A 13866-nucleotide genomic window follows, 5' to 3' on the forward strand; every position below is an offset into this window, starting at 1 on the left:
TAGTCAATATGCAAAAGTGGCATATTGGGTGCCATATTCTGTTACCCTTCACTGTCCTCTCCCCTTGGGAGGTTAACAAGATTTTTGAGCCCTCCTCCAGAAACCAGGACACCAGGAGGAAATCCTCCTGAATGTTGTCACTAAAGGGCCTGGCAGTCTCCTCTGCCTCCTCCCTCAGTGTAACATATGCTGCCATGAATGATCTTATGCACCTGCCAAGCACCAGGCACTGGGCTAAGCATTTATGCTATTGACTGCTCACAGTAGCTTTATGATGTGGATGCGATTATTATTCCCATTTCACAGATGAAGAAACTGAGGCTCAAGGGATTAAGCTGTTCGCTCCAAGTCACATGCAGCTATCAAGGGTTAGAGTTAAGTTCTGAACCCAAGATGTCTGACTCCACTATTCACCACTGCCTGACTTTTCTGGAGGTCACAGTTTCTCTGTCCTTGAACCTATCCTCCTTCTACACTGCTCCATGTCTCCATGTCCCTGTTATTAATGCTCTTTCTCCTCCCCCACCCCAAGAATCTCACAATCTCTGCCCAAGCTGAGGTTTTTCAGAGTTCTCTGGGTCTCCATCCCCCAGAGGATGCTGTCAGGGTCTGCTGCGCCTAGTTGAGCATGTGTCCCACATTCCTTGCCCCCTTGGCAGCTCAGAGTCAGAATCTCTCTCTCTCTCTCTTTTTATTTATTTATTTATTAAAGATTTTTATTTATTTATTTGACAGAGAGAGAGAGACAGTGAGAGAGGGAATACAAGCAGGGGGAGTGAGAGAGGGAGAAGCAGGCTTCCCACGGAGCAGGGAGCCCGATGTGGGGCTTGATCCCAGGACCCTGGGATCATGACCTGAGCCGAAGGCAGACGCTTAACGACTGAGCCACCCAGGCGCCCCCTCTCTCTCTTTTTAAAGATTTATCTGTATTTCTTTCTTGCTCTCTCTGAAAGGAAGAAAGAAAAGAAAGAAAGAAAGAAAGAAAGAAAGAAAGAAAGAAAGAAAGAAAGAAAGAAAGAAAGAAAAAGAGAAAAAGAGAAAAAAGAAAGAATGAAAGGGCACAAGCAAGGGGAAGGGGAGAGGGAGGAGAGAGAGAATCTCTAGCAGACTCCATGCTGACCACAGAGCCCCATGCAGACTGCCTGGGTGGCTCAGTGGGTTAAGCATCCGACTCTTGATTTTGATCTCAGGGTCATGGGATTGAGCCCCGTGTTGGGCTCCATGCTTAGTGGGGAGTCTGCTGGAGATTCTCTCTCTCCCTCTCCCTCTGCCCCTCCCCCTCTGAAATAAATAAAATCTTAAAAAAAAAAAAAAAGAGTCAGATGCTTAACCCACTGAGCCACTCAGGCACCTCTCAGAATCAGAATCTCTTGACAATGTCAGGTCATTGAGGTCAAGGGAGTCTTTGAAGAATGAGAGCTGCCAAGGGGCGCCTGGCTGCCTCAGTCAGTACAGCATGTGACTCTTAATCTCAGGGTTGTGAGTTTGAGACCCACATTGGATGGGGAGCCTATCTGAAATTAAAAAAAAAAAAAAGTGAGAGCTGCCAAGTAAGGGTAGAACTTGGGAGGGGGCCGTTGGAATCAGCAATAAGATCTCAGGTGTCTTTAGTGGGTGCAGAGGCAGAAGTTCTAAAGCCAAACCAGAGAGATGCTATAGCTTCAGTAGCGTTTCATACTTACCATGTGCTATTCTGAGCACTTTATAAATATGAATTCATTCATTATTCACAACAACTCTATGAGAAAGGTATTATCCTATTTCCCTATAGGGAAATTAAACACAGAAATGTTTAACGTTTTGGGGTGCCTGGGTGGCTCAGTCGTTAGGCACCTGCCTTCGGCTCGGGTTGTGGTCCCAGGGTCCTGGGATCGAGCCCCACATCGGGCTCCCTGCTCAACGGGAAGCCTGCTTCTCCCTCTCCCACTCCCCCTGCTTGTGTTCCCTCTCTTGCTGTCTCTCTCTCTGTCAAATAAATAAAATCTTAAAAAAAAAAAAAAAAAAAAAAGAAATGTTTAACGTTTTGCCCAAGGTCACAAAGGTAATTCACAGTGTTCAGATTTGAAAATCTGGGCAGTCTGGCTCCCAGACTCCATGCTGTAAACTGCCAAGCCATATAGCCAACTCCGGGCTGTGAGGAGGGGAGAGGGGCATGGGTGGTTAGGACCAGAAGAGAGTGAGAGGCAAGAACTGGAGGACAGATAAAGGGTGGAGTAAATGATTTACAGGTGGAGTGGTTCCCTCTCCTGGACCATAAACCAAGGGGACCTGTCAGCAGCTGGGAAGGGAGATAAGGGACTCAGGAGGGAAGGGCTGGGTGGGGACTGTGGACTCCCCTTCCTGGAGTGAGGCTTCGAGTCCTGTACCTTTATCCATGGCTCTGTGGGAAACTTGCAGTCTGGTGATCCAGAGTGTTGGTAACAGGCAGGAGGGTGAGGGCCACAGAAGCAGATGGGGGGCGACGATTGAAATGCAGTAGCCTGGGTTGTCCTCAAGGAAGCTCCCAGGATCTCAGGGCCTGAGCTCCTCCAATCCCAGGCCTGGTCCCCCAGGTACAAGACTCTTTAAGTGGTATGCAGCCCAGAATGCTCTAGAAAAGCCACAGATCAGAGCTTGGGATGGGTTGCATGGCCATAATGGCTGAGGCCCCAGAGCTGTATCTCACCCTCCCCAGGAGAGAGGTCCTGGGTCTTCCAGATCTCTGAGACACATGCGCGTGCACGCACACACACACGCACATTCCTTTCCTCATATTGACATCTCACCTGGCTCACCTGGGGCCCGGAAAGAGAACATGACTCTTCTGGCCATGAGTAGTTTTCCAGACCTTGTTCATCCAGGAAGTTTCTCAGAAAAAAAAGGAAAGGAGGGCCAGATGTCTTTCAGGTGAAAAGGGAAAAAACTAAAAAGAAAGAAAAGAAAGGAAAAGCAAAGCAAAGCTTGCCTGGGCTCAAGTCCTCCCCAGCTCTACTGAGATGAGTTACATAGAATCCTGTCCTCAAGAGCCGCACGGGCTGGAGGGGAGATGAGCCCCGCAGACAGGTCACTGCCCAGTGCGATTTGCTGCTGTAAGAGAGGAAACCTGGAGGGCTTCAGGGAGGGAGCAGGGGGAAGATCATGGAAAGCTTCCCTGAGGACGCTCTGAGCTTTTCAGTAGGGTACTCAGGGCCTCCTGAGATGCTCCCACCGCTGCTCCCATCACCAGCAAGGTCCAGCTCAGTTGGGCCACTTCCAGCCTTTGGAGTTGTGAAACTGAACAAAGGAAACCTCATTTAAAATTGGTAGTGTGTGAGAACTCCCCCCAGTTGCAGACCTCAACAGGAAGAAGCATACCTTGCATTTTCCAACTGGAAAGGACCTACGTTACTACCCCCTGCAAGAGGGAGAAAGACTTTTTCCTTGTAGAGCAAGAGTCCAGCCAATGAGTAGTTGTCACAACTCAGCCAATGAGAAAACATCACCAACCTCCAGTGGTCTTTTGCTCAAAGTAGCCCCCACTCAGCTTCCCTTTTTTTTCTCTATATAATAACATTCCCCTCCTTTGTTCTCTGGACTTGCCTAGGGTTTGCTGTAGCTTGCGTATCCGCAGATTCTGAATTGCAATTCCTGTTTTTGAATAAGCCCATTTTGCTGGTAAAATAACTGGCTGTTTTATTTACAAGCTCCACCAAGTCCATCAACTCAGGCTTTGAATCCTGCCTCCGATGACCTTGAACAAGGTCATTTACCTCTTGAGCCTCATCTGTAAATGGGGATGTTTCCTGCCCCGTGGGGTCGAGATGAGGATTCCATAGCAGTGCCTTTGGCACGGTGTCCTCAGTCAGTGCTCTGTGATCAGTAGCCGTTAGGATTATAACAATTTATCATCATGCGTCTGTCTTCTCACCTGGAGCGTGGGACACTAATCCCGGTCAACCTGGTTTCAAGGACATGATGTCATCTGTGTGAGTTGTAGGGTCAGTGTAGATGGCACTTCTGCCAGCCAAAGACCAGCCCAGCCCTGCAGGGGTAGGGAGACACATCTAGTTCCCAGGACCAGGGGAAGCTGGGTGACAGCCTCAATCCATCAATGACAACCTCGGGCCAGCTCAGCTTTATGGGCCCAGCAGATATTTAAGTGCATGCAGTGTGTGGGCTAGCCCAGTTCTGCTTCCTCAGCACAGGCCACTGCCCAGAACAGGTAGGCCGGCGTCACTGGGAGGTGGCAGGACCGGGGGCCTTGGGAGAGCAGCTGTCAGCAAGACCCCAGCGGGTAGCATAGTTGTGGGTTTGGGCTAGAGTTGGATCTTCTGTCCTCAGGAGTTGTGATCTGGTTCCCTCTGGCCCTGCGAGTGGAAGAGGATCTCGGGGAAGGCTCTTGCATGAGAGCTGATAGATCTCAGCTCCCCTAGGCCCATCCCATCCTGGCTTGACCCATGTACCACTGAGTTCTGGAGGGGGTGGGGGGGTGCTTTGTCTGCTCTGAAGCTTCTTCCCCTTGTCTACGGACACAGGGTGAAGGCTGGGTGTGCGTGACTAGAGTTGAAGGGAGGGTGCCTGGGAACTAGGCTTGGTGAGAAGGCAAGCTACGGAGAAGATTTGCTGGGAAAGAGGGACAGCTCTGGGAGCAGCTCATGTGACCTCCCGCCCAGGACCCCAGCACCATGACGGTTTCATACACCCTCAAAGTGGCAGAGGCTCGCTTTGGAGGCTTCTCCAGCTTGCTTCTCCGCTGGAGGGGAAGCATCTACAAGCTCCTCTACAAAGAATTCCTCCTCTTCGTTGCCCTGTATGCTCTGCTCAGCATCATCTACCGGTGAGGGTGAGGTCTCAGGGCTGGCCTGGGGCGGGGGGCTCGGCTGCCCGCTTCCCTCTAACCCAGGCTTACAACTGACCTTCCCCAGGCTCCTGCTGACCCAGGAGCAGAGGCATGTGTATGCTCAGGTGGCCCGATACTGTAATCGTTCTGCAGATCTCATCCCCTTATCCTTTGTACTGGGTAAGGCTCCCTCTAATTCTCCCTGGTATCCTTCTGACCATCTTCCCTGACCTTTGGGTTGAGGTGATAGCTCCGAGGGTCAAAGTTACCCCAGCAGCACAGCCTACAGGTCAACCAGAGCAGGCTCAGCAGGCATGGGACTTGCGTCCGGGATCCAGGATTTCCAGACGGCTAGACCCTGCCTGTCACTTGTTGGACCCTCACTCCACCAAGGGACAAGACACCTGCTGGCTTCAAAATCCCACTCTGTGTCCTGGAGAGGAGCTGGAGAGAGGTGACACCCCCTTTCCACCTTCCTGGGAAGCAGGGCTCAGAATTAGCCATTACTTGACCACTTCTCTGCAGGAGGAGGTTTGCACTCCTCCATCCTCCAAGCCTGGCTTAGCAAGGCAGAGGCTTTAGGAAGAGGCGTTCCCCCTGACAGCAAGGCAGGGCACGGAAGCCAAAGGTGTCCTTCTCCCTGCTTTGGTTCAGCCTGGCCTGGACCGGGTGCTCCGGCTGGCGGGCAGCGCATGCTGACTCCCAGGCCCCCCATCTTCCCTTCCCGTCTCCGCTTCCATGGCGGCCGATCAGGTTTCTACGTGACCCTGGTGGTGAACCGCTGGTGGGCCCAGTATACAAGCATCCCGCTGCCAGACCAGCTGATGTGCGTCATCTCGGCCAGCGTGCACGGCGTAGACCAGCGTGGCCGCCTGCTGCGCCGCACCCTCATCCGCTATGCCAACCTGGCGTCCGTGCTGGTGCTGCGCTCGGTCAGCACCCGCGTGCTCAAGCGCTTCCCCACCATGGAGCACGTGGTGGACGCAGGTGCGGACAGGCGCCCCTGGGCTCGGCCAGGCCAATGCAGGCGCCACGCTGGGGAGCCCGGGGGCGGCCCCCGGGGCCAGGACCCCAGCGTGGGCCTCCTGGGAGGGGAGGTCTGACCCCCGGGGGGCACGTCCTAGCGGCAGCGGAGGTGTCTGCGCCCCCACTCACTGTATCTCCTCAGGTTTCATGTCCCAGGAAGAGAGGAAAAAGTTCGAGAGCCTGAAATCCGATTTCAACAAGTACTGGATCCCCTGCGTCTGGTTTACCAACCTGGCAGCCCAGGCCCGGAGGGATGGGCGGATCCGTGATGACATTGCTCTCTGCCTGCTCCTGGAAGTGAGTCGGCTCCAGACCAGGCCTGTCTGACCTCCCTGGCTCTGCAAACTGGAATAATAATTTTAGTACTTAGCACTTGGATGGTGCCAACAACTGTGTACAGCACACAGCTGGAAGCACTGTCCATACATGAACTCAGTTGGCCCGCACAACAGCCCTTGGGACATCATTACCATCCCTCTTTCACAGGCAAAAACCTGAGGCACAGAGTGGAAAAGAAACTTGCCCAAGTCACACAGCTAGCCAGGGGAGCTGGGACTCAGGCTGGTTCCACAGTCTGTGCTTGAAGCTACTTTGCTAGGCTGCTTCCCGTGACGCCACCCCCTCACGTTAACACCCCAGACAGCGGGATGGGCCTCTAGGCCGAGTTTGTGTTGGGCTCCCCTGTTCTTTCCCCATTCTTCCCTCCTCTCCTCCACTGACATCCTCTTCCTGCTTTTCCCCCAGGAGCTGAACAAGTACCGGGCCAAGTGCAGCATGCTATTCCACTATGACTGGATCAGCATCCCTCTTGTCTACACCCAAGTAACTGCCTCTCCCCTCTCCCGTCCCACTGCCTACTGCATGTCCTGTGCTGCATGTGAAACGGAGAACTAGAGATGGTACCTGCCCTGGGGCAGTGCAATCCAGAGAGACACTGAACAACCAAGGGCTCATCCTCAAAGCATCTCCGGACTCCCCTGAGACGCCCCCATCCCCTCTGATGCTGCCACACGTTTTACTTCCTTGTCAGATTCCCTCACTGGCCCTCGGGGTCAGGGAGGGCATTTCTCCCTGTCTTACTCAGCCAGGCTTCCTTCTCCAGGTGGTGACCATAGCGGTATATTCCTTCTTTGCCCTCTCCCTGGTTGGCCGCCAGTTCGTGGAGCCCGAGGCAGGGCGGGCCAGACCTCGGGAGCCTTTAGAGCCGGGCCAGGAGGCGGCGTCCACCCTGGGGGACCTGGACATGTATGTGCCTCTCACTACTCTGCTGCAGTTCTTCTTCTATGCTGGCTGGCTCAAGGTGGGCACATAGGCCGGTCATACCAGCTTGCTCGGTAGAGATGTGGGCCCAGGGCCCACCTCACCTTTGGGGACAGAGAATGGGGCTCTGAGCCCAGAAAACACTCTTACAACCTGTAGGTGGCCGAACAGATTATCAACCCCTTTGGTGAGGATGATGACGACTTTGAGACCAACCAGCTCATAGACCGCAACTTGCAGGTGGGCAGGGGTCTGGGGGCAGTGCCTTGTGCTTTCCTCCTTGCCAGCGCTGGGCCTGGCTGTGGAGAGGACAGAGGGATCCTGTGGCTTGCTGCCTGCCCCAGGTGTCTCTGTTATCCGTGGACGACATGTACCAGAACCTGCCTCCCGCCGAGAAGGACCTGTACTGGGATGAAGACTCCGCGCAGCCGCCCTACACGGTGGCCACGGCCGCCGACGCTCTGCGGCCTTCCTTCCTGGGCTCCACCTTCAACCTTCGGTGAGCTGCCTGCGCTGGTGGAGGCAGGGCTTGACCCCAGGTCCTCACCACCCCTCTGGGGGCGCCAATGACTCGGTCGCCTCTGCTCCCCGCCCTCTCGGGAAAGCCAGTCCTGGGGTGGCCCCGCGCCAGGCTCGCTCAGCCCGCTCTCCCGCCCGCAGCGTGAGCGACGACCCCGAGCAGAGCGTGCAGGTGGAGGCGTCCCCAGGGCCCGCTCGGCCGCTGCCCGCCGCGCAGACACCGCTGCTCGGCCGCTTCCTGGCCGCGGGAGCACCCTCCCCGGCCATCAGCCTCAGGACCTTCGGCCGCGCCCGAGGAGCCCCCCGGACCCCGCATGTGCTGCGCTTCCGAGCGGAGGAGAGTGGCGACCCCGAGGCCACGGACCGCATCGAGGAGGCGTCGGTGGGGTCAGAGGACGAGGCCCGGGAGCCCTGATCAGAGACTGCCGGGCCCAGGCCGTCCTGCCCGCCTCAGCTCACTTTCCCAACCCCCTGCTGACCTCCGGCACTATTAGAGCGCTTGCTGTGTCCTGAGCCGGAGAATTTAGGGACGGACCTTGAACGGGGAAGATGGCGGGGCCAGCGTCGAGGCTGGGAATGTGCCCATTTTGGCGGGAGAAGGTAGGATGGCTTGCTTGGGGAAAGTGAGGCTGGGATACATGGGCGGGGCCTAGAGAACAAGAACCCAGATGCATTGTTAATTTCCTGAGCAATAGGTTGCTGGGCATGTTCTCAAACCTGCGGGAGCATCAGTGGCACTAAAGGACCTGTTCAGAATAATTGCGAGTGTCACTCCCAGCGCTTCTGATTCATTAGATCTGGGATGGTACTCAGGAATTTTCATTTTTAGTAAGTTCCCAGGTGATGGTGCTGCTGCTGGTCCAGGCATCACAATTTGAGTCCTTTATAAAAAGATATACCTTATCCTGATAATCTTACTCTGAAAAGGGATCAGAGTGTGTGCTGGGGAACTTTTGCTTTACCTGTAAAATATTCAACTTTTTCTTTACAATGAGAGTATAATCGTTTATTACTTGTGCAATTACAGTTGTTTAAATTGGCATGCTGTGAAGTGGGATAAAGATAATACGGTAAAAGCTTGGGAATCTGTCCTGGAGGCTGATCGAACTCAGATGTGAAGGCAGTTGTACACCACCCAGCCTAGACCTTGGGTGGATGTTTGGACTCTGGAGTGCCTCACCCTTCTCTGCTCCCACCAGCTGAACAGGAGAAAGCACGATTTATGGGGTGAAAGCTGCGAGTTCAGCTCTATGGTGGGCCTGCAGTGTTGGGGGGGAACCAGCCTCATGGAGCATAGATCGTGCTGACTGAACTGAGCTCCACTCTCCAAGTTCAGCCTCCACTAAGGAAATTGGTGACTGCCAAAACGAAATCTTAAGATCAAAGGATGGGATGGATGACAGGACTCAGAGGGAAGAAACAAGGGTGTAGTCGAGGTTGAGTGCAGCCTCTGACATCTGAGGCTGGCTTTGCTACTTTCCTGCTGGGCAACCATGGGTTACAGGATACCTAAGCCTAGATCTCAAAGTCTTTAGAGACAAAAGCACCCCAAGATAGCCATTCATGTAGGTGTTTGAGGTTTTTCATAGCGTTAAGGGGAGTTAGCCTTGCTTCAGGGCAAGAATGGTCAGCTGAAGGCTTCGGGAATGAACAGTGTATGAATCCAAGACTCTAAACACACTGGTACACACTGGTTCTAGTCACAGATTAGAGGAAGACGTGAAGGGGAGATAGAATCTTGTAGAGCTCAAATTAGGAAATAAAGGCGAAGTGTCTAGTGTGGCTTTGCTAATCCTGACCCATACTGTAAACACCTAAAATTATGATGCTACAGTAAGAGAACCACTGGATGGAAGGAAAAGTATGGTACAGGCCTCCCAGAGCCAATGGTAAGGTTTTAGAAGGCTGGGTTGCTTTTTGTATGTCCTGAAGTTTTTGTACTCAAAGGGGGGGGGGGGGTCATCTCCTAGTTCATCTTTCCCTATTGTCTATTCACACAACTCTGCCATTTAAGCTAATGAACCAATTGGATCTTCATTTCTTTGGCTCTTAAGTTATGCTTATACTTTCCAACTTTAACTTGGATAAAATCTTAAGTTTTTTTTCTTTTTTAAATTAATTTAGCACATTTGAGTGCTTGGTATGTTGCCATGCACTTCCAGGTACTGGAAACAGAGCAGGAAACATACCTGTTCCCCTGGAGTTCTATTCTAACTGGACAAAAAGGAAAATGAGCAAAACTTATGCCCAACTAAGGGATAAGGAAAAAAAGCTGGTGCAAAAGATTAACAGCACAGAAGGGACTATAATTTAAAATTATCAGGGAGGAACTCACTAAGATCTAAGACCTGAAGAGTAAGCCACGTGGGTATGTGAAGGAAAATGTTTCCAACAAATGAACTAGCAAGCGAACATGTGCTCAGTAAGGCCAGGATGATTAGCACTGTAGAAAAAGGGACCAGGTCACGTTGAGTTCCATAGTGTTTGGGTGTTTGGTAAGGCTTCTGAGATGGGAAGCTGTCTCGTCAAAACCCCATTGATCACTATTGCTAGGACTGTTGGGGACAACAGAAGCCTTCAGTGCTATGTGCAAAAGAGTGGTCAGGAGGTAGAGGTGGTGTTAAAGGTTGAACCAACAAGATCTGGGGACTTTAGATGCTAGAGTGTAAGGGCAAAATGACCCAAGATTTTGATTTAAGCAGCTGTATAAAGGCAACAATTTGCTATAATCAAATAGCTGAGAAACTATTTGAAAAGGGAAAGCTGAGGAATGTTATCAGTTTTTCACATGTTCACCTTTGAGTCCAAATATGATATCCAAGTGCAGATGTTAAGCAGGTTTGGGTTAAAGTTAAAAAAAATGCAGCACAAACTACATTTCATACCAAGAGCAGACAATGTAGCCAAGCTGAAGACAAAGACCTGACCCTTGCAGATTTAGCAATGCAGAAATCACTGGTTATCTCGCACACTTGAGTAGTGAGGGGGGAAGGGATTAGGGTTGAAGAGAAAATTAACTTCAAAAGGACATCCAAAAGCTGACAGGATATGTCAATGTGTACAACTTGCTATCAACTATACCAAAAAAATTTGGAACCCAATTTCAGGGTTTCTAGGCGATCCATGAACCCAGGCTGAAAACTTCAAGCTAAAACCTTAAAACCAAAGTTCACACAGGAAAAGGGTACAGGATCTCTCAAAGAGCCAAGTTCACAGGGGCAGCATGGCTTCAGGTTCCAATCAATACCCCAGTAATATTGGGGGCCCAGTGCTGGGATAACTCCCTCATACAGTCTATGCTTGCCCTGCATGCCATGTCCCTGGTTCCCACTGAACACTAGCCTTTGGGGTGAGAAATGTTCCCTCAGCTATATAAAGGCACAGCCCACGTCTAGGACTGGCCTTCAGCGAGAGCGTGCCGAGCAACTGGATATTCACACGTGAACACAGGACAGGACAATAAACACCTTTATTACATGACCGAAGATAGGAGGAAGATTTATTTGCCTTTCCGGGCTTTGATTTTCCTCAGATAGAACTCTAGCTCCTTGCCCTCTAGCACGTAGCCATCTGCTCGGCCACACTGGCCTGGTCTTGAAGCGATGCACGCTGCAGGATAGTATGCATTCATTAGCAAAGTAAGAGTGGGGCCCTACCCAAACCTAGGTGTCTCCTTAAGGAGTCCATGTTGGTTCAGGTACCCTGGGGGCAGGCTTGAAGCCCAGTGTCTCCTCAGATACACTTTATCGTCACTCTAAGTCAGCAGCAGAACTGGACAAAGTTTTCATCACCGAGACAGCCCCCTCAGCCCACACAGAGACTTCTCAAAATACTTCTGGAAGTTAGAGGCAGAGGCCAAGCTGAGGCCTACGGACTCCTGCCCACTATTTCCCATTTCAGCTTCAGGCTAATGGGATGACCACACGTTCTGAGTTGTGCTTGTATGCGGTCATCGACTCTCCTAGTGAACGGGCTACCACACAGCTGGCAGGCAGTTAAAAGAACAAGGGGCGAGAATAAAATGCAGAGGGCACACTGTACCTTGTGACCCAACCCCCCAATGCAACAGCCATCTTACCAAGAAGCTTGCCCTGCTGGAATTGCTCCTCCAGAAGACTGCTGATTTTGGCATTCTTTTTCCTTTCATCATATTTCTTCTGAATTTTCTTTGATCGTTTTTTGTTTAAAATCTCTTCCTCCTCGGGCGTCTGAATAAAGGAGATAGATGGGTTAGCTGGGGCTCCCCAGGCCCTGGCTCAGGGAAGGAATGTCCCCACAGGCTTGGGCCCTGTACATCCCAATCCCTGCTGCCTTCCTCAGCACTAAAGGCTTTCATCTCTTTCCCTTCAGTAGCAGAACTGGACACAGTTTTCATCACAAGAAGGCTGGAATGAGGCTGGTCTCCCCTCACCCCCACAGGGAAGTTGGCTCCCCCAAAACACGCACCAGCTTGGCCCCCTTCTTGCGGCCCAGGGGCAGTGCATAGTGGGATTCGTACCACTGTCGGTACGGTGTACTGTCAATGAGCACGATACAGTTCTTCACCAGGGTCTTGGTGCGGACCAGTTCGTTGTTGGATGCGTTGTAGACAACATCAATAATCCTTGTTTTTCGCGTACAACCTGCTCACGGGAGAATTTCAGAATCAAGTCTTACAGACCAGAAGCCAAATGGCCTTGTTGTCCCCTACCACCATATCTTCCCCCCAAAGTGCCTAAGAAACAGCAAGGGAACTCTAGTCTGTTACCCAGCTATGGGGTGTCAGCTCATCTTCCACAAAGCCACCTTTCCAGAGATTAACTGGCAACCACACAGTGTCTAGATTCAGTCCCAATCCCTGAAGCTATAGGAGTTGAGACAAAACAGAATGGAGAGAATTCTCCAGCTACCACAACCTTAACAGCTTTCAAAGAGAAACTTCAGTATCTTGATGGAGGCCATGGACTTCCTGTTAAAAGCACTTACTGAAGCTTAGAAAATTTTAGGTGTGGAGTTCCCACCCACTCCTGGAGGGCCTCACTCACACTCAGAGCCCCAGGAGAAATTCCCCACGTCTAGCCTCAAGGCACGGTACTTCTTATTGCCTCCCCGGACTCGGACTGTGTGTATGCGGCGGGGGCCAATCTGGAAGAGACAGACAGGAACTAGGTTATCCAGGAGAGCAAGACAAGAGAAGGTAGGGAACCTAGGCTGGACGGAGGCAACACAGTCAGTGTAACTATGACAAGTCCTAGCATTGGCAAGTGGCACACAGGTGGCCAAGACGGCCACAACCACCCCTAAGGATACTTTTTCATCACTCCAGTTACCTCCAAGAGGAAAAATCTGATTCCAAACACTGAAAATTAAGTCTCTATGCAACAACAACAAAAAATACCGCGTTTCTGACTATCATCCGAGGAGCCCACTCCCTCCAGGCGCCCTTGAAGTCCTAATACGTAACATCGGTCTCCATTCAACCTCTTTAGTCTTAACCAACGCGTAAAGGTGAGGAGGCCGCCCAGGCCCCTGGACGAATCAGAGCCCTACACCACCACCCGCAGCGGCCAGACCACGCTGGAGACGAGGGCCCCGCACGCACCTTAGTGTTGGCAGCGGGGCGTCCCAGCTCATACTTCCGCTTCTTGTGGTAGGGCTTTCTCTTGCCCCCGGTCTTGCGGCGCTTGTGCCAGTTGTCCCGAGAGATGCCTGCATGTGGAAGCAGAGCGCGAAAGCTTCAGCCGCGGGGGCTCGGGCAGGCACCTCGCGAGCCCCAGACCCCCGCAACGGGCGGGCCGCACGCTCAGCTCTCCAAGGTTGGCTTCCCCACTGCGCACTCGGCAGTCTGCAGCATTACCACGGTGTCATCCTCCACATGCGGCCCGGCCCAGGCACTTTCCCGCGGCAGCCATGTTGGCGGCGCCCGCAGCACCCAGCCCCCGCAGCCACCGGAGCGAGCCTCGGCGGCCAGAACCCGAGCACCACCCTCCTCGTGGCTGCTCCGTGCCAGGGGTCGGGGCGCCGGCACTCCTGACTTGGCTGCGAGGCAGGATGGCCCTGGATCGAGCTCATGCCCCCTCCCCGGTCCCAACGCAGAGCGACACTCACCCATCTCCCTCGGCGCTGGCTGCGAAAGAGAAAACGCAAAGCCTCACGGTCCGGTTTGTAAAACGCTGTCCCGCCCCTTTACGTGTTTTCCGGGCGCCGCGGAGAGGAGCCTGGAGTCGGAGCGCGACGTAGCTTATGTTTCTCCGAGCTTCCGGCCGCGAGAGGGGTGTCCGCGC

The 13866-nt window shown here is 52.7% G+C and overlaps 2 protein-coding genes and 4 non-coding genes across 6 annotated transcripts; 1 reads left to right on the forward strand and 5 right to left on the reverse strand.

Annotated features, from left to right (window-relative positions):
• The first annotated feature begins 4643 nt into the window (after window positions 1-4643).
• On the forward strand, window positions 4644-8018 carry BEST4 (bestrophin 4). Its single transcript, XM_045897847.3, has 9 exons — window positions 4644-4795; window positions 4884-4978; window positions 5552-5785; window positions 5967-6121; window positions 6569-6646; window positions 6927-7124; window positions 7244-7324; window positions 7429-7583; window positions 7745-8018. The coding sequence occupies exons 1-9, from the start codon at window positions 4644-4646 to the stop codon at window positions 8016-8018; spliced, it is 1422 nt and encodes a 473-aa protein (XP_045753803.1).
• Window positions 8019-11048: 3030 nt separating this feature from the next.
• RPS8 (ribosomal protein S8) lies at window positions 11049-13839 on the reverse strand. The gene is made up of 6 exons (XM_045897846.3): window positions 13691-13839; window positions 13185-13291; window positions 12628-12727; window positions 12050-12225; window positions 11682-11811; window positions 11049-11212 (listed from the first exon to the last, which is right to left on the reverse strand). Exons 1-6 carry the CDS (start codon window positions 13692-13694, stop codon window positions 11103-11105), a joined length of 627 nt encoding a protein of 208 aa, XP_045753802.1. The 5' UTR covers window positions 13695-13839; the 3' UTR covers window positions 11049-11102.
• LOC123860708 (small nucleolar RNA SNORD38) lies at window positions 11331-11399 on the reverse strand. Its single transcript, XR_006794824.1, has one exon. It is a non-coding gene; the product is annotated as a small nucleolar RNA SNORD38 (small nucleolar RNA).
• Window positions 11916-11985, reverse strand: LOC123860709 (small nucleolar RNA SNORD38). Its single transcript, XR_006794825.1, has one exon. It is a non-coding gene; the product is annotated as a small nucleolar RNA SNORD38 (small nucleolar RNA).
• On the reverse strand, window positions 12807-12910 carry LOC123860710 (small nucleolar RNA SNORD46). Its single transcript, XR_006794826.1, has one exon. It is a non-coding gene; the product is annotated as a small nucleolar RNA SNORD46 (small nucleolar RNA).
• Window positions 13379-13458, reverse strand: LOC123860704 (small nucleolar RNA SNORD55/SNORD39). The gene has a single exon (XR_006794819.1). It is a non-coding gene; the product is annotated as a small nucleolar RNA SNORD55/SNORD39 (small nucleolar RNA).
• Window positions 13840-13866: the final 27 nt, after the last annotated feature.

This window comes from Mirounga angustirostris, unplaced genomic scaffold, assembly GCF_029215605.1.
Source record: "Mirounga angustirostris isolate CCGP_5_RB_7025 unplaced genomic scaffold, mMirAng1.0.hap1 SCAF_4, whole genome shotgun sequence".
In the NCBI taxonomy this organism is placed as follows: Eukaryota; Metazoa; Chordata; class Mammalia; order Carnivora; family Phocidae; genus Mirounga; species Mirounga angustirostris.

Coding starts and splice junctions, on each gene's coding strand:
- BEST4 (XM_045897847.3), top strand. CDS start 4,644: ATGACGGTTTCATACACCCTCAAAGTGGCAGAGGCTCGCTTTGGAGGC. Junction 4,796..4,883: donor CTGCTCAGCATCATCTACCG/GTGAGGGTGAGG, acceptor GACCTTCCCCAG/GCTCCTGCTGACCCAGGAGC. Junction 7,584..7,744: donor GGCTCCACCTTCAACCTTCG/GTGAGCTGCCTG, acceptor TCCCGCCCGCAG/CGTGAGCGACGACCCCGAGC.
- RPS8 (XM_045897846.3), bottom strand. Junction 12,728..13,184: donor GCCCCGCTGCCAACACTAAG/GTGCGTGCGGGG, acceptor TGTCTCTTCCAG/ATTGGCCCCCGCCGCATACA. Junction 12,226..12,627: donor TTTCTCCTGGGGCTCTGAGT/GTGAGTGAGGCC, acceptor TCCCGTGAGCAG/GTTGTACGCGAAAAACAAGG.